This window comes from Harmonia axyridis, chromosome 3 (genome assembly GCF_914767665.1).
Source record: "Harmonia axyridis chromosome 3, icHarAxyr1.1, whole genome shotgun sequence".
Lineage (NCBI taxonomy): Eukaryota > Metazoa > Arthropoda > Insecta > Coleoptera > Coccinellidae > Harmonia > Harmonia axyridis.
Window position 1 is genome coordinate 18,620,472 of NC_059503.1, and position 18,484 is coordinate 18,638,955.

Sequence of the window (18,484 nt, forward strand, 5' to 3'; positions counted from 1 at the left end):
TGATGAAGAAAATCTGAGAAAATCAATAATTGATTGAAATTGAATTGAGGTGATAAATACTTTTTCAATAAGAGTAATTAGAAGGCTAATTTTCAAGAATTGATTGAAAGTCAGGGTCGGCGTGTAGGTGTGGCAAGTGGGGTTCTTGCTGGAGAAATATAGTTTATAGAAAAAATAAGGAAAGCACTGATATGAAGTCAAGAACATTTTAGTGCTCCTTCATTCCTACATGAACTGCGCCCTTGGATACCACATAACCGCATAGCAGTTATGTTGGGGCATAGGTGGCCCCCCAGGGAGCAATTGACGCATGAAATGAACAAGCGTCAAAAGCACATGACTTTACACAAGATTAACAGTTAATTTCCGAGAAGTGATGATTTATATGATTGATTTCTGAAACTGAACTGAAATAACAATAATAATTTTATTCTTTCGAAAACTACAAATAAACTTGAAAAATACTGTGGAGTTATTCAATGACAACAGTGTACAGAAGGTGGAAGTTGTGTGTCAGGACGATTCCAGAGGTTTTTTGAAAATAATAAACCACAATTGATAATCATTGCTCCAATGTCAGGTAATGGTCAATTATATACTAACATTTATATATATACTCATTTATTTTTGTTTGTTGTCGTTTTGAAATTCGATAGAGTAAAAATTTACCAATTGTTATAAAATTCGATTCGCCAACACATTAATAAGATGAATTTCATTATTTTCTGTTTGATAGTATTTTCGCTCAGATTTTTAAAATTGATTTATCCTTTCTGTTGTCAAAATATATGGATCGACTTTAGATTGAAGAGAAGAATTTTTGGATATTTATTTGTATCCGAGTTGTGAACTGGAAATAATTTTTTTTAATGTATAGTTTAATTAGCTTGTTCTTGAAACATTTCAACTGCTGAGTAGTATTTAGGGAATAATTTAAAGAAAATTTTCTCTGAAAAAGCTTGAACATTTATTTATTTATTCTTCAAAAATTCCTTCCCTTTCAACAGGGAATACACTTAACTCCTCTGTGAGTAAAATGTAAAATAGACCATTGCAAAGGAATTATTCTTTGGATATGAAAATTAAAAATTTCGAAATAATAACAGTTTTTGAAATAAAAAAAAAACTTATTTATTCAAAGCAAGGTCGAACAATTTAGTCTTCCTATATTGTAAAGTAGTTTAGGTATTCTTCCTTCACTATCATATATCTACTCAAGGGCAGTATTGAATACTAATTCATTTACAAGTTGGTTGTTTATTGAAGCACAATCATGCAAAATCAACTCCACATTGAAATTCTACATTCTCAATAAAATAAGATCTTAATAATAAAATATTAGTAGTATCAAAATTTGGAAGTAAAAGCTAATCCTACAATTACAAATCTTCAGTAGTACCATTATAAATAGATGAATATGTAAAAAAGTATAAAATAATATAAAATTGGCATGAGCTTATACGGTACATAAAAGGAATCAAGAATTATCCCAATGTTCTTCCACAAGAATTTGAATGTGTTCCCTTAATATTCGTTAACAATAATTCTCAATTGATTTTATGCGATATCATCAGTTTTAGGAAGTTTTATATCACTGATAACTATGAGCCAAAGTCTTATGCACACTTTTCTTGATCAATTATTTCCTTTGTGGGTAGAGGATTTTTCTCACAGGTTTCGGCATGCTTGAGTTTGGAACTATCGAAATTTTCTATTCCAGAAATAAGCTGTCTTTGTCCTTTTTCTAATTGAATAACTGAAACAATTACATATTTTCATTAGATATCTAATATAATATAATTTGATATTTATATAAGTTCATACTTTTGATTTGGTTGCTTCACACTTATCATGCTGTTTTAACAATTGCAAACAAATAATGAGATGCTCTAAGACAGTTTATTTCACTCACCTTCACTATCAGGCAAGACAAATTTTTCTGTAGTTGTTGTATGTTTCATTGTTGCTTTATCAAAATGTTCTACTCCACTCAAAAGATTCTGATGGTTTTTCTCTTGCAATACAACTGTCATGCAAAAGCAAGCAAACATATAAATAAAAACAAGCAAACATAAATAAAACAAGCAAAATAAAAAAAGCAAGCATATTGTGCATCCATTATAGGAAAAATTTATGTATCATATATTTATATTTTAAGTTGTTGATTAAGATATTTTCAATATTTCTTACTTCCACCAGTTGCAGTCAGTATTGAGATTTGAAAAGCTACAAGTAGTGAATTATTTTTCCTCTGAATTACTGAGATTCGTTTTTGGAAAAATTGCAAAGTTTACTATTTCCTCTTTATTCACGCAAAATAACTGCACACGTGAAAAGGAGAATGAAAAACCCGAAATAAAAAAAAATTAAAAACAATAGTTAGGGGCAACATTCAAATCCATGGTTATTCATTCCGAAATACGAATAAAAATTAAAACATTAATAGCTATGATGAATGCTATAACTTTGAGGTGAAAAAAGAATTATGGCAGTATTATCGAAGCATTATATTATGTCGTCAAGCTTCCAAATTTGATATCTTTTATCTTTATTATTTATAGATTTCGAGTAAAGAGCCGGATATGGTGGAAGAACAGAATTTCATTTGGTTTTTAAATTCTACACATAAATTTTTTACTTATACAATTACAAAGGCTCATTATTGGAAATAATGAACCAAAATTTCAACTTGAAATATTTTTTTCATAAACCCTGTATATAATTTGCAGAGTACTTATTGATCCTATGGTAGATTGAACACCATGCAATAAACCTCAAATAGAACTGAATTAAAAGAACTTACCTTCTTTATCAGGAAGTGGGTTCTTTTCTTGAGTTTCTGTATGTTTCAATTTATTCTTTTCGAAATGTTCAATACCCTCAATCAATGCCTTTTCAGTTTTCTCCGCAGCTACATCTGAAATTCCATAAAAATAATCAGAAAAGTGAGAAACATTAGAAGAAATGGAACCATAATTTTAACACACTATTAGTCCAAACAAAGCATTGTTAATCCTTTCAAATTCTTCAGATGAGGATTATTTTAAGAGGATTTTAGACATTGGCAGTCTGCAAATAATACTGTTAGCTCATTAATGTAACAACCACTTCAACTCATTAGCTACTTTGATACCTGATATTTACCTTTTGCATTAGGTAATACAATCTTCTCCCTAGTATCTGTTTTTTTCAATGATGAAGCTTTAAAATTTTCTACACTGGCGAAAAGAGCATTATGACTACGTTCTTGAGCTACATCTGAATGATAAAATAATTATTTGATCTTGAATGAAAAGGCTTCCCCAATAAATTAAAACTATTGATTCAGGATATAAAAATTATTTGCATCTTGAGGGCTGCATTCTAAAGCTCACTTTATCTTAACAATAATATCTAATATTATATTTATTTTCGAATTGAATAATTCGTCAATCGCATGTATTAAATTCTTACAAATCATCTTCATGACATTTAACAATAAAATGAGAAGCTAATAAATATAGTAACTGAAATGAATGGAAATATCAAATGAAGAATGATTATGTACTAAACCTTTTTTTCTTCCTCATTAAAGACTTATATTATTAATTATTAATTAATGTGGAATTGATATTTATATTTAATCGCTTTTGTATGTAACATTTTCATATCAACACGGAATAAAAAAATAACTTATTGGCCATAATAATTTTTACATTATATTATTATCTAAATTGAAAAATCGATTGAAACTTCTTACTTGACTATCATAGCCTTTTAGTTTATATCAATGATAATAACTAAATGACAAAGAAATAATGAGAGTTGATTGACCAATAATAATGACCTGTAAATCAATGAGAAGTCTATAAAAATTTCCGTTCATCGGAATGAACTCTGTGTTTTACTCTCTTTGGAAAATAACTAAATAATGTGTTGAAAAAAATAACAGAATGAACACCGCATAATTCACAATAAAAATTACTACACCCTTAAAAATATGCACATCTAAAAAAACGCCTTAAAAATTTAAACCTGCCGAGTTTGTACAGAGGATTAATAGTTTGAATTTTTATCATTTCATACTTCAAAATCCCCCTATTGGATTAATGCGTTATAGTCGCAGAATTTTGTAGCAAACTGCATTCGGTAATCCAGAGTGTTTTCGAGAAATCTGGATTGTAGATGATTGAGATGTTATTATTATTTGTGTACCTAAATTGTTTTGAAGACATGTGTAGTTTTATCATTGGAAACTATAAACCAATAATCCAGATTCCAGACAGTTTTAGAGTTATAGAGACAATGATTCATGTCTTCATTTGAGTATCTATATGAAAGTATACATATTCGACCAAGTGAAGACAAATATCATGATGAGGACGTTATTAATCAAAGATATTATTGAACGTCCTAAACGTTCTGCTTAATAAGCATGTTTCAGAATGGGAAACATCTTGCCTACTTTCTAATCTTCCGTTAGAGAATATAGGAAACTGGCGCCTTATAAAAAAATAATATTTACCAACTGCAATATCACTCGAGTTCGAAACATTAAAATTATCAATATATGAAATATTGTTAATGATATAAAAATATTTCGTATTATATTATCGCACGTAGCTATCATTCATACTCATGAACTTTTTGGAATATCGCAAATACAATTACAGTTTCAAATAACGGTAAGAATTTACCTATAGTTTTTTGCTGCAGCTCACAGAAAGCTTTAATAATTTCCAATTGAACTTCATATAACAAATATATTATTTTTGAAATAAAAATACAATTCAATGAAATAATAGTTCATTTTTCATATATTCATTCGATAGTTCGTTCATTCAATTTTGGAATGGAGTTGAAATTTACTTCATATTATATATGAAGCCAAATAATAATTCATATTTCGAGTGAATATAGGGTGTTCCTTGAAGACATGCTAATATTAACCCATTTTGAGAAAAAAAAATTCTTGCAAAATAATATTTATTTTTATATTATTTATCCCTGATCAATTTTTTTTTGTTTTTATTTTATTTCCAACGACGCATGGTTTTTTTTTGCAAAAAATAAAAAAAGTTCTAAGTTCATTCAATCTCAGTTATCAATTAGGTAGGTCATAAAAAGGTAACCAAGTTAATGTAAGGATTTTTTTTTAACTTTATTACCTTGTAGGTTTTGAAAAGTTAAGATGTTCAAGATATTTGTTCTGATGAAATCTTCTCTAAGAATGGGTCTTCAAATCGCCTCTTTAAATAATAACATGTCTTTATGGAACACCCTGTATATGAACGAGCAAAATGAAAAGAGACAATGGAAATCTGAAACAATGGTCTTACCTTCTGCTGACGGTAATACAATTTTTTCTTGGGTATCTGCATTCTTCAAATTCGTTGCCTTGAAAGCCTCCAATTCGCTTTTGAGATCACCAGCTACTTTTGGCAAATCTTTCAATGCAGGTGGTGCAGGCATTGGGCAAGACATCTGCAAGACGTACATCGTTAATTAATATTCATGAGAAGCATGTGATATCCGACGGGTTTTCAAGATGCTTATGTTCCGTCAGGAATTTCAAATAGATAAAAAAGTTTTTTTTTCTGTCCAGTTATTCGACTTCTTTCAGATTTTTAAATAGTTTTCGGGATTAACGTCCTATCTTGCTTGATCTCTTCTCAAATCAGTTGTTTTGTACGTTGAAAAAAGTTTTTATATCCACTCAAATGGGGTTTTCGAACATTAATTGTACGTTGAATAAAGTTTTTATGTTCACTCAATGGGCTTTTTCGATTTTTTATAATGTGAAATTTTTTTGATTAGGAGAAACGAATAAGATTAAGAATTACATTTTAAGGAAAATTATTTCAGTCAAATAAGGAAATTACTGGCGTGAAGTCAGGAACTTTTGGGTGCTCGTTACAAGGTCGCTACAAGGATACACTTGGCGCATAAATGCTGAGCGCTCAAAATCTCCTCACTTCAGATAAGTGCTATTCTCATTTCTTTTCGATATGCAGCTATGGCTCAATAAAAATATCTGCAAGAAGCTTCTTTATACACACAATTTTTCATTTCGATTTAAAATCTCCTATTTTGAAATAAAAAGTAAAATTTCCATATTTACGGAACCCCTAGTCGGATTTTGCTCATTAACGAACTCGCTCTATTCGAGATTCAAACCTACACTTCAAATTTTATGTTTCTAGTTCCTTCCGTTCAAAAGTTATCGTGTTTACGGCCGGACGGACAGATTCAAATTTGAGGAGGGATTCATCATCAGTGAGTCGAACATTATCGTTTAAGATCATTTCCGGTCCAAAATTCCAAAAATTACGGACATTGAGACGAAATGATAGAGCGATCTGTTCGAGCAACGAGCACTTAAAAAATAACATTATTTGTGACATAAGTACATACTTTTTCAATTATTTTGTTTCGGAAAACATTAATACAAGTTGGTTGTAACGTCGTTATCTGTCTGAGAGATACCTAGACTCCTTCGCGAAGGCGCCTTAACATTTAAACCACCCAGAATTATTAACAAGTTGGAATACAGAGCATTATACGTCTAATTAAGAGTTTTAGTGTTCTAAAATTCTGAACAGTAATTAAAAGATAGACAACCATGCAATTTAACAGACAATAACGGCTTTTGTCACGCTTGGCCATCCTCGATGTTATTCACTGGAAAGAGTGTGGCATAAAGATCGATTGTTTCAGATACGAACAAGATATTCAAAGATTCTTTTTTTGAAAATGGTTATGACATGAATTTTAAGACTCAATTGGAAGTAAAAACCTATACACTCTTGAAGGGATATCTAGGAAATTCTTCACATATTTTGGATAACAGAAGAACGACTACATAAATAAAAACATTTATGAACCATATAATCCCGAATGTGAATATTTTAATTCCAAAACCTTATAAATCACTAATGTAATGGTCTCAATCATCTCATCTGTACAGAATATTTTGAAATATGAAACTTTTTCAGTCAACATTTTAAATATACAAATCTTCTCCGTTGGTTGAAATGCTTTATTTCTATATAATTTTTATCAACAGGGCCAATGTATCATACATACTTTATGATACATATTGTAGATATCATATTCATGTACCTACTATTTCATGAGGGAAATATTGTTAAAATATACAAAAGTATAATCACCTATCCCTAAAAAATTCAATTTGAATTTATCGAAGCAATGATGTATATCATAAAGTCATCGTTTAAGTGCAATGTATATAGTTGACTAGATATAAAAAAATAAGTTTACGTTTCTTGGCTTACTCAGAAAGTCAGAACAATGAATTTTGACGTTGAATGTTATGGATTCATCGCAACAATATTTATTTGTTGACTATGATGCCGAATCCGCTTATCTCTATACTCACTATACGTATAGACTACGCTGTTCCTGCTAACCGGAAGTAGATACTCCAAACAACTGATGCAGTACTGTTTTGATATTCCAGACTCGTTCAAGTCCATTGCAACGTTGAATGTTTAATCGATTAAAGAACAAAGAAGTTTTGATTCGTCATTTTCCGTGATAAACGTACGAAATCGATTGAGGAATGAAGAATTTGAATCTTCTTCAAGTTTTGAGCATTGCAGAATTTAATAGGTATCTACGGTTGAAATTCTTGAAAAGCGAGTTAGTGTCAATTCGATGGAATCGGTATTTTCCGAAGTTATTGGAAAAAATTTCGTCTACAATTCTAAAACTAATTGTTGGATTAGACCCATTAATGAACTTAACAGTGTCATTCACCCTGAAGACTTATTTATAAAGTTAACGGAAAGACAGACAGAATCGACAGACTAACATTGTCTCTGATGACGCACAAGTACAATCGTGCAAAATTATGGATGAAAAAATTAATATTATTATGATGTCACACTGTATGTAAAGTTTTCGATTCTTGAACCGGAAATAGTCCCAAGTGATAGGGTTCGACTTACTGAAGATAAATCTATCCTCAAATTCGATTATGACCGTCCGTCCGTAAAAATGATAGCTCTCACCTAGAAACTGAAAATTTTCAGGTAAGATTCGGATTTAGAATGCACATATTGATCACGTCCAGAGAACCATAGAAAATTCAAGATGAAAATCGAAAAAATTAGCTAATCTTATTGTTACGTTGTGATCTTCGATGTAAACATAAAATAATATTTTCAAGCTTCGTGCGCAATTTCCAGCAGATCATATAATTAGAACCATAGATTATTCAAGAAGAATATTGAAAAACGGTATATCCAGTGACTATAGATCAGATCGGATTATGATTTTGCTTGTATATACAGGCTGTTTCCCAATTGGAGGTACAAATGAAAATGACAGATTCCTCGGGTGATTTTAAGAAAAAAAAGGTCCACAAATATGGACTGCAAACGCTTTGTTTCCGAGATACAGGGTGTGAAAGTTTTCTACTCATAGCACCTTCTTTTCACAAGATATCAAATAACTTGCATTTGGCATATAGATATTCCAATTTAAATTATCATCATGTGATATGCTAATTTGGAATTAAAATCTGCAGGTTGATAGATTTTTCTATGGTGGTAGTTTGGAAAAATGCAAAAAAGAACATTGTTCTAGTACTAAACTTTTTGATTTGTAGTGTATCTGTTACCGATTTCGAGAAACAAAAATTTAATTCGAACAATTCTCTAGTAATCCTCAGAAAAATCCAAACTATTATAAAGGTATTATTTTGGTACTCATTTAACCTATCTTTAGCGAAGATTAATGAAGATTTGATAAACTGGTATAATCATCATAAAAATGCAGACTACAAGAAACATCCTGTATCTCGAAAACAAAGGAATCTCTCATTTTCCTTTTTTACTTTGAATTTAGGAGAACCCTGTATAAAGAATAACAACTTCAAGCTTTGTACAAAATTTCGTGTTGATAGCGTTGTGAGAACCATATAAAATTCAAGCGGAATATAAAAATAAACCCAATTAGTTTGGTGTATTAATGAACGAGCGCTCAAAATTGATGTGATAATGTCAATCATTATTTATATTGTTTAACGCAAATACCTGAGATTCTTCTAATACTGTACTGATTATAGAATTTTGAATACCTAAATAATTTGGCATTAGATGCGAGATTTTTCTACTTTACAGTGGACTCAGTCCCAACCTACATATTCTGAAATAACTACACCCCTATCCACGAAATTTTTATATACAGTGTAGTCCAACGAAAATTTAACACCTCGATTTTCCAGCTCCAAAATGAAAATGTCAATTTCGAGGGGGAACAACTTTTCCGCTCTTCGCATCCCCATAACTGCAATCTCCTAACGGGGGTGAGTACAACCCCTCGATTTCGAATGAGGGGTATTGCGATACCTTATTTTGAAGATCTTATCGAGTACTATCTGATCCTGAAATTTCGCTTCAAAATTTCCATCGATAACGAAATGACAGGTCAAATAGTGGAAGAGTACTACCACAGATTACTAGTTAGTCTGTGGTACTACTACTATATATATATATATATGTATTTGTCGGATACGAATAATATTCTCCAGATAAATTCCACATTGCTTCTACTATTATTTTTACTGTTATGTATTTCATTTTCGATGATTTTGAAGCGAAATTTTGGGGTCAGATAGTACTCGATAAGATCTTCAAAATCAGTTATCGCAACACCCTTCATACCTATTCAAGACCAAGGGGTTGTGCTCACCCCTGTTAGGGGGTTGAAGTTACAGGGATGAAAAAAGCGGAAAAGTTGTTCCCCCTCGAATCAGAAATCCGATTTCCAGATTTTCATTTTAGTCGGGAAATCGAGGTGTTAAGTTTTTGTTGGACCACACTGTATATTCAACGACGGTTCAACAACGATATTATCATCTTCAGAAATAACAGTTGGTGTCTTTTGACTTTTTGGTTTTTTTTGACAGAACAAGTGATCATTTGTGTATATTTTTTTTAACTTTTCTTATACTAAACTTTTCGCTCTCGACAAATAAGGTTTTCACCTTCATTACAAGCATTTAGGTAATCTAGATAATAATAAGAGAGTTTATTCAGAATATTACAATAATGAACTCTATAATACTGTAGAGTTAAGTTTTAAATATTAACTGTGCACAGTAATGTTTCATAACTTCATATTCCACGGTCGTCAAAACTTAATTCTACGAAATTCAAGATAAATACAATAAAAAAAAAATTGAAGATATGTAGAAAATTACGTGGAATTTATTTTTCCGATTTCAATAATTCGAAATGGAATTCATCACACCATAACGCTCCCGATTATAATTTATGTCTAGCAATAATGATAAATGAAAATAATTCCTATCGGATTGGTATGCCTTTTATGGTTTGAAGTTTGCGTTACCCGTAAAAGTTAATGACATGAAAGTAAACGTCATCCAACCTAGTTGGCCAACTTGTCTGAGGACCATATGGTGGTCGGTATGAGAAGAAACGCAATGTGGAGAACTAACTGTTGGCAATTCAATGAGGTTTCGAGTGCAATTGAAAAATCTGAATAAAACGCTAGTTAGTTAGCGAAAAGAATTGGGTTGCAGCGGGAATTATAGCAGAGGTAGGCAAGCGTACCATGTAACGGAGATAAAAGTAATTTCTGCGAGATCTTATCGATTTTTTGAATATTCATGAAGTCTGAACATAAATCATTGGGGTGGAAAGAATTTTTGGGTTCAGAATCTCGAAAGTGATAACAATGTTTTTTTTCATCTTCGGAAGCAAAAAAATTGTTTAGGATAATCCAAAATACATCTTTGTAGTAGTAGTCTCTAATGCTAATTATTGTTAGATACGGGGCGACTCAAAAAACTAAGATATAGCGACATATTTGAAACAGTCATTTTTTAAAACTTGAGAACGAATCAAGATATCTATGATCAGCTTTCTGATATCTAATTCTTTCGAAAAAGGGGATCTAGGGTCCTCCAAGATTTATTCCCTAAATCTTATAATTCTTGAGACTCTCTTGTGAGCGTCGAATTTGTGACACCCTGTAAAATGTCTTTCATTGTACAATGACAAAATAACAATAAGTAAACGGCAACTTGTTTTTTTCCGTTACTTTGTATGAAATGAAATTAATATCACAGCATTCAGACAATTTTCAATTCTGAAAAAAGTACCTCATCGAGCGGGATCCGAACCTGCAACCTCCGAATAACTAGTGATTGAGCGTCGAACTAGTTATTCGGAGGTTGCGGGTTCGAGTCCCGCTCGAGGAGGTACTTTTTGCAGAATTGAAAAATTGTCTGAATACCCTGAAATTAATTTCATTTATTAACACATAGACGTTAAACTATTCACGTTTGTATGAAATTTTCATTTTATACAACTTTTTGACAACTTTTGTAGTAACGGTTATCCCTCCTAATATCTGTGTATCTCAAAAACTTGTCTTAGCACAGCCGATACTGTTTGACGTTATAAAAGTGTACTCGAACTAAGAGTAATGACAAAAAATTTGTAAATTCGACGAAATAGTTTTTTCCTTACAGGGTGAATTAAGAACTAAAAGATTTTCATTTTGAATGATGTTTGACTCTCCCCGTACCTAACAATAATTTTCATTGAAAACCAGATCTGTGAAGTTATTATTTTCTTTTTACGAGTAATAATTGAAATTTCTCAATCTATCTTTCATAGCAATTTAACAATTAGGTATTGAGATTTTGAAAAAAGACTTCTGAGTCGAACCTAAGGTTTTATAAGAATCTCCGCTACATTATTCTACAGTTCAATAGTGAATTCAATAGTTTCCTTATGTTTCATTACCAAATTGTCATCCATATTGGACAATGTAGTCCTGTTGTGTAACTTTACTAATGAATTGTAGAGTGAACAGTAGCAATTTATTGTAGCAATAAAGAAAAAATGAAGATAAGTAGATACCTACAAAATTCAACATTATAACATAACCGATAGCTACATTCATTTTCAGATTCAATCAATATGTAGAAGTAGGTTTGATGTTCAAATATATGACCACAAAATAAATATAATTCTTGAATTTGCAGATATTTTTAATCCCATTTAAATTAAAAAATAAAATTAAATAAATAAATTAAAAAATATTTCACAAGACGAGAGGAATCTTAAATATCATTAGATAATTTTGTTCCATCGAAGACTGATCTATAGACAATTATTGTGTTGCACATAAGATATTAATTTTCGAGAAGTTTTCAACAATGCATGAATAACTAAATCCGACTAAAAGTAGGTATAAAATAAGCACGTGAATTGGTTATCAGACTTTGGGAGGTTGAATAAGGAAATGAGTCATTTGTTGAGGCATTAGCAAGAGTTGAAACGGATAAAATTTCAGTTATTATAGACACATGACATACATTCACGTTTTTATCAGAGGGCATTCGTAATTAAGTCTCTTATTGTTGATATTTTGTTATCCTACTTTCATGTGTATTGTTTTACTTCAATTCGAAATAAACTGAAACGTTCATGACGCATTCTGATTTTTTTAATACGAGAACTCAGTCTTAGGTACATAATCGAAAATTCCAAACTGAATCACGTTGTTTACAAAAAAGATATCACCTGTAAAGGCTTACTCATTTCTATCAATATTTCCGACAAAATAAACAAAATTTCATGATCAATGAATCGCATGCATTACTAACTCGCAAGCGTTAAAAAGATATTAAACTTGTGTAAATATGTAGTCAATACAGATACACCTTTATCTATATCCACTGAATGTAGAGGAATCAATTTTTCTTGAAACGCAACAGTATCAATTAATTTTTTTTTAATTATCCCTACTATGTTATCTGATAAAAAAAACATTAAACTTGAAACGTGCGAACGTCAATATTTTCGATTTTTATTGATTTTATTCATCAAATTAATTTTGATTCATTTTCTCCATTGAAAATAATGAACCAACGTTATCGAACTGGATAAACTACAAACGGTTATCATCAACTAACCAATATACCTACAATTTTCGAACAATAGAATTCATAAACTAGTAGATCAGATATTTCCCAAACTTTCTAAAGAATTAACGTTTGTAGGTTTGTTAGGTAAACGTGTAACAGGAAAACAAACAGTTAGTCGAAATTAATTGAATCATCAACATAAGAGAGTTGGTGATAAACGTTAAACCACTTCCTCTTCATATTTAAATTCGATGGAGTAGGTGAAAAGTGTGAGAAATCTTTGAATGAGTATTTTTCCATTGATATTTCCTCATTTTCGTATGTTTTATACGTTCAAATTATAGGAGTACCAGATAAGAGGAATCCAAACAGAAAAACAATGAATAAAAATGACACTCCTACGCAATATTTTTTTTGCAAGAGTTTATTATTATATTGAAATCCGAAAAAAATAAACAGATGGAGTGATAATGCAAGGTTACGATTTTGACCTACAAAGTAGGTTATGAACTTCCCAAGTAAGCGGTTTTAACACGTAAATATTTATTTCAGCAATTGAAGAATGCAACACATTCAAGTGCACGTATCCTTGCATGTAGCTCAGCCATATGTTTAGAGTCTCTTTTTCTTCTGGGAATGAGTTAATTCCTCACAAGTCTCATTAAAATAGATCGTGCTCCTGAGGATGATGTCACTTGGCTGGAATGCTTCCTTTGTGCATTCCTATTTTGGTCTATCCCCAAAATTCCAATCTTGGCTCTACACCCCGAGAATTTTCTTTCAGTTGTACTAAAAATACTCTGTCACACATGCTTACATATGTCAGACAGGATAAATCCCAAACAAGGGTAGAGGGTACGTTTAGCTACTAATGATTTCACCTATACCTAGAGGTCATCAGAATTTTTTAAATTGGTATTGAAACGTTTGTTTACGCGAAAATATTTGGACGTTTGAAATTTGCTCCGTATGCTGAATTATTTAGAATTCGAGAATAACAAAATAATTGTTTTCTCTTTGTACACGATAATTGCCGAAGCGATCTTCTTGCGATTTTTATAAGTAGTTTTAGTACAGCTTGAGAGAACATTTGGGCTCGGTTCCATTGGAATCAGATGAAAGCGAAATAAGATATGGAAATTTTAACATATAATCCTTTACGCGGACAAAGTCGGAGACAAAAGACAGTTGGTAATAATTAATAAATCAAATTCCCTCCTTTTGCATTCCAAGGTGCCAAGTGCACAAGTTTTGGTATAGAAATCATTTGATATGAGCAATGATACAGCAACAGATAATCTTCATTAAGACAGTTTTGACTTTTATTGAAATGTAGTTCTGTAAAAAATACATTCAATGAAATTAAAATTTTACATCATTATGCTATACAAATTTTTCGATAATGTTCCCAACTCGGCGAAGTAAAACTTCAACCTAAACCTTCAAATGATTTGATTAAATGAAAAAATGAAATTCCGTTGAGATCATTTATGTACCTATGGTAGCAGTTGATCTGTATTCATGGTCTTCAGACACTATGTATATAAAATTGTCCACATTAGCATTTCATATTACAAAAACTGTAAATTCTATTTCTAGATAAAAGAACACCATTCATTAGTTGCTTCAAACCCGAAAAAAATATGTGGAGTGTTCAACAACCGTGAAGATTCAAACGATTACTTCTAATAAGGTGGCTTTTTAATTGATTTACCAAAAATGATTTAATTCATTTATGGATGGTTCATCGACCTTACGTGGTTTACACCTGACGCATTGAAAGCATTCAAGCAAAATTATTTGAAAAATACAAAAAAGTATATTTTCTGATTCTTCTCAACCCCTAAAAATAAATGCCTATAAATTTATGAAGAATAAAACAGTTATTTATAATCATAATATTTCAGATGGTTTATTGGTTTTTCTGCATTGTATACGCCATAAGTATTTCCGAGAATTCTCTTGCGAAATTTTGTTATTGTTTTTATGTTGTTTTCTTTTCACTTGTTATTATTGAAATTGTAAAATCAATTCAATATCTCAACTGTACTTTTGACATGATTGTTAGGAATATAGTTTTTTTGTTCGTTGAATATCCTACAAATTTTCGATACTAAGTATGTAATTTGTTATTATTTTTTTTTGGAACTACTATCGCACGTTTATTTGATATTTTATCGCGGATGATAGTGTCATCTGTTGAGTTTTTCTTGTGGATTCAACAATCGAGTCTGATTTTTGACTATTGTTGGTGTATAGTAGGTAAAACGGATATGTTTTTTATGAACGTAAAGAACATCAGACTTGCGATAACATAGATGACTCATTGGCCAAATAGAAATGGTGACACCCAACCGAAGACCTAATCGATTAATTGCATAGGAAGTATAGAATTTCAGCAATGTCGAAGGGATGGGAGAAACAACAATTCAATGAAACAGTGACCGCACCCTAAATACATTATTGTTGTTATATTATTCTACTCTTCTTTCCTGCCGAAAATACTTTAAATGAGTCAGAGAGTCTCTTACTCACCTTTTCTGATATGAGGTTGATATAAAAATTGGTATGATGAGGTAAAGTAACTGTTCACTGAAGAACCGGCTAAAAGAACAACAGCTGATGATGACACCCGGTCTCTACAAACGTCGCACTTGATATGGGCACGATTTGAACTGCGCTGAAAAAGTCCTCCAAGAGCCACGTAGAATCGAAGGGGAAAAGCTTGTGCGTTTCCAGAAGGAGTATCCTTTCGATCATCGATCCACGAAAAAAATTTTACATTCGAATACTAAAGTTGTATTGAGAATATAGAAAAAAGCTTCATGAGATTTAAGAAAAGTATTAGAAAATTTGACACATTTTTCAATTTTTTTTTTTTTTAGTAAAAAATAATCTAGAGGGCAATGAACCTGCTGCTACATTGATGCAATGTGAAGTATTATTACTGAATACATGCTCGAATCCGGAATGAACAAAATATAAGCATCTCCAAAAAAATACTTGAGATTTATTTCATCGCTGAGGACACTTAGTAAGGCATTCAAACGTTTATATTTTATACTGAATTTAAAATTGATTCTATCAATTTCATTAGAAAAAACTGTTTATATAAAGATACTAGTTTGAAAATCAGTGGCGACACCAGCTTTCAAAAATGGGGTGGCCAAGAGGGAGCCGGATTTTTTTTGGGGGGGCCAGAGTACAGAGAAATTATAGTTCTGCTAAACTTTTAGCCTAAGAATGTCAAATTTTAGGGGGGCCCGGGCCCCCCTCAGAAGAGAAACAAATATCAAAAAAATTAAAAAAAGTAATATATCAAATATTAAAAGGATTATAGTGAACTGTATTTTTCACGGCGATAGTACTATCCCCGTTAAAATGAGTCTACATACTTCAATTCAATTTTGAAAATTTCTGACATTTTCAATTACTTGATTGATTGTTCTGGCCGAGATCAACAGAAAATATGGAATTGTTTACGATCTAAGCATCAGCTGAATATTTTTGTGGATAATTCATTATGAATAATCTGATCTATCCTAAGTTCTTTCAGTGAGATATTGCCGTTTTTAAACTACATAGCTTATTGTTGTATGAATGATTCTTTCTTGTAAATGCAGCTGCAGCATGTTGTTTGTAGATCCATAATTTTTGAATAAGATATATGATATGTGAGTAAAAAGAGGACAGATTCTTGAACAGAGAACAGATGTTAAAACTATTCAATAATATCAATTATAATTAGTAGGCATATTTATTTATCATTGAGAGCTTCTATCAATTTGCAGAATTTAAAATTCAAGAAATGTTCACTTATAATAATGATAAAAACTGTAATTCCCCCAACTCTTATCCTTATCCAGAGGCGCATTTAGGCTCACATATTCCGCCAGTAGGTTTTTAAATATTTGACGCCCCTACTGTAATTCAATTCTAAGTTCACAATTCTTTGACGAATTATTGTTCAAAACATGCAAAACAATCCTCACACCAGATGAGCTCAATTCTAAGCACGCGATGAATAATAATAGTAAAACGTAAAATATTAAAATCCTGCAATTAAACGTTCACGTAAAGCAATTCAATCAAAATCGGATATTGAAATACCGGTAATTTCACGATTGCGCATGCTCAACGCCTTCAGAAAAGCTGTGGGACCATCTATACCCCAAAACAGGATACCTACGCCAAATTCCATTGAATTTGAATAAGAATTAGAGCCTATTACAAGAGTTTTGCGGACACGCAGACTGGCTGACAGACTCGAAACAAACAGAAACGGACAGAATAGTCTGAAATTAATTTTGCGAGCGTATATTTTTAATTCGGAAATTACAATTTTTTCATCCTGATTGTTTTCCCTATCTTAGTTGAACTCTGAAGCAAAAATTAAGTGGACGGCTTAATAATTTTGTCTTGAACGGTTCCGAAGGATTATTTCAATTAAACCTGAACTTTTTATTTTGGATATCTATCTGAAATAACTTTGAAACAGAAAGTTGGAACCTTTGCCGAAAAGGATTGAAGATCCTTTCCACTCCATCTATAGAAAAAATGATTAATAGGTACGTCGCGCACATTTCTAGCTTCAGACAACGCCGTCTGCTGTTGGATTTGCCTTGCTCTAAAAGCTGGGGAGGAAGAAGTGACTCATCGCGAATTCGATGACTCGAGATAATTGGATTTCGGATATATGTTTCCATCAAGTTTATTCATTCTTGTTTCAACCCGATTCAAAGAAACAATTTGCAAGGAATTCTTAAATATCAGATGGAACCTCGGGTCAATACCAGAATATTTCGCCTTTCTTAATAACTGGACAATTTTGGTTTTGATCATAGTTAAACATTGAATTTGGAAAAAAGCTTCACAGTCCTTGCAATTTTTTAAGGTTTTTTTAAAATATGTATGTGCGTAAATATTATATCGTAAGGCTCAACTCCGAGAAAAAATCTTTTTAGAATAAAACAAAATGAATAATTTCCACAAATATTTTAACAATTGTTTCGCCAACACTGTGGTATCTTCAGGTTAATTTTACATTTCTACTGAATTTGAATCTTTCGAGAAAAAACTAACTATCCCCTGAAATTTTCAAATTGAATAGAACATTTCGTAATGTGTAGAATCCAAAATGAGGCAATTCTAGAAAAGCACTGACTTGATATCAGGAGCTTTTGATATTGGAGCGCTCGCATCAGTGGCGACGCCAGGTTTCAAAAACAAGGGTGGCCAAGACGGGGGCCGGATTTTTTTTTGGGGGCCGAAGTAAATCGAAATTATAGTCTGCTAATCTTTTAACCTTGGTATGTCAAATTTTAGGGGGGTCAGCAGAATTTAAGGGGGGGTGGTCCGCTATTTCACGACCACATGTAGGTACATTTCATCTTAAGACCTATTGCATCAAACTACTTCTCACTTTGTACTTTTCATTCTCAAAATAAATTACGTTGCACGAAAAATAATCAGAATCGAAAAATCAAAGAGATGTTGTAAAGTATTTTGGTGGAATAGGACAGCATTGCTCGAAGCATATGTTTGTTCAACAGTATTGTTTTTCACTTATTGGGGATA

The 18,484-nt window shown here is 31.5% G+C and overlaps 1 protein-coding gene across 3 annotated transcripts; it reads right to left on the minus strand.

Annotated features, from left to right (window-relative positions):
* Positions 1 to 954: 954 nt before the first annotated feature.
* LOC123674604 (thymosin beta) lies at positions 955 to 15,598 on the minus strand. Of its 3 annotated transcripts, XM_045609529.1 has the most exons (6): positions 15,443 to 15,598; positions 5,319 to 5,463; positions 3,145 to 3,258; positions 2,804 to 2,917; positions 1,913 to 2,026; positions 955 to 1,756 (listed from the first exon to the last, which is right to left on the minus strand). In XM_045609529.1, exons 2-6 carry the CDS (start codon positions 5,461 to 5,463, stop codon positions 1,617 to 1,619), a joined length of 627 nt encoding a protein of 208 aa, XP_045465485.1. In that variant the 5' UTR covers positions 15,443 to 15,598; the 3' UTR covers positions 955 to 1,616. The 3 variants fall into 3 exon arrangements, with proteins under 3 accessions (XP_045465485.1, XP_045465486.1, XP_045465487.1); XM_045609530.1 differs by lacking the exon at positions 3,145 to 3,258; XM_045609531.1 differs by lacking the exon at positions 1,913 to 2,026.
* Between the last annotated feature and the right edge of the window lie 2,886 nt (positions 15,599 to 18,484).

Bases quoted from the DNA above. Each gene is read 5' to 3' on its own strand.
- LOC123674604 (XM_045609529.1), bottom strand. From the start codon at position 5,463: ATGTCTTGCCCAATGCCTGCACCACCTGCATTGAAAGATTTGCCAAAA. The intron at 3,259-5,318 runs GTAAGACCATTG...TTTATCATTCAG, and splicing joins TGTATTACCGTCAGCAGAAG to ATGTAGCTCAAGAACGTAGT. The intron at 1,757-1,912 runs GTGAGTGAAATA...TAATTGTTTCAG, and splicing joins TGTCTTGCCTGATAGTGAAG to TTATTCAATTAGAAAAAGGA.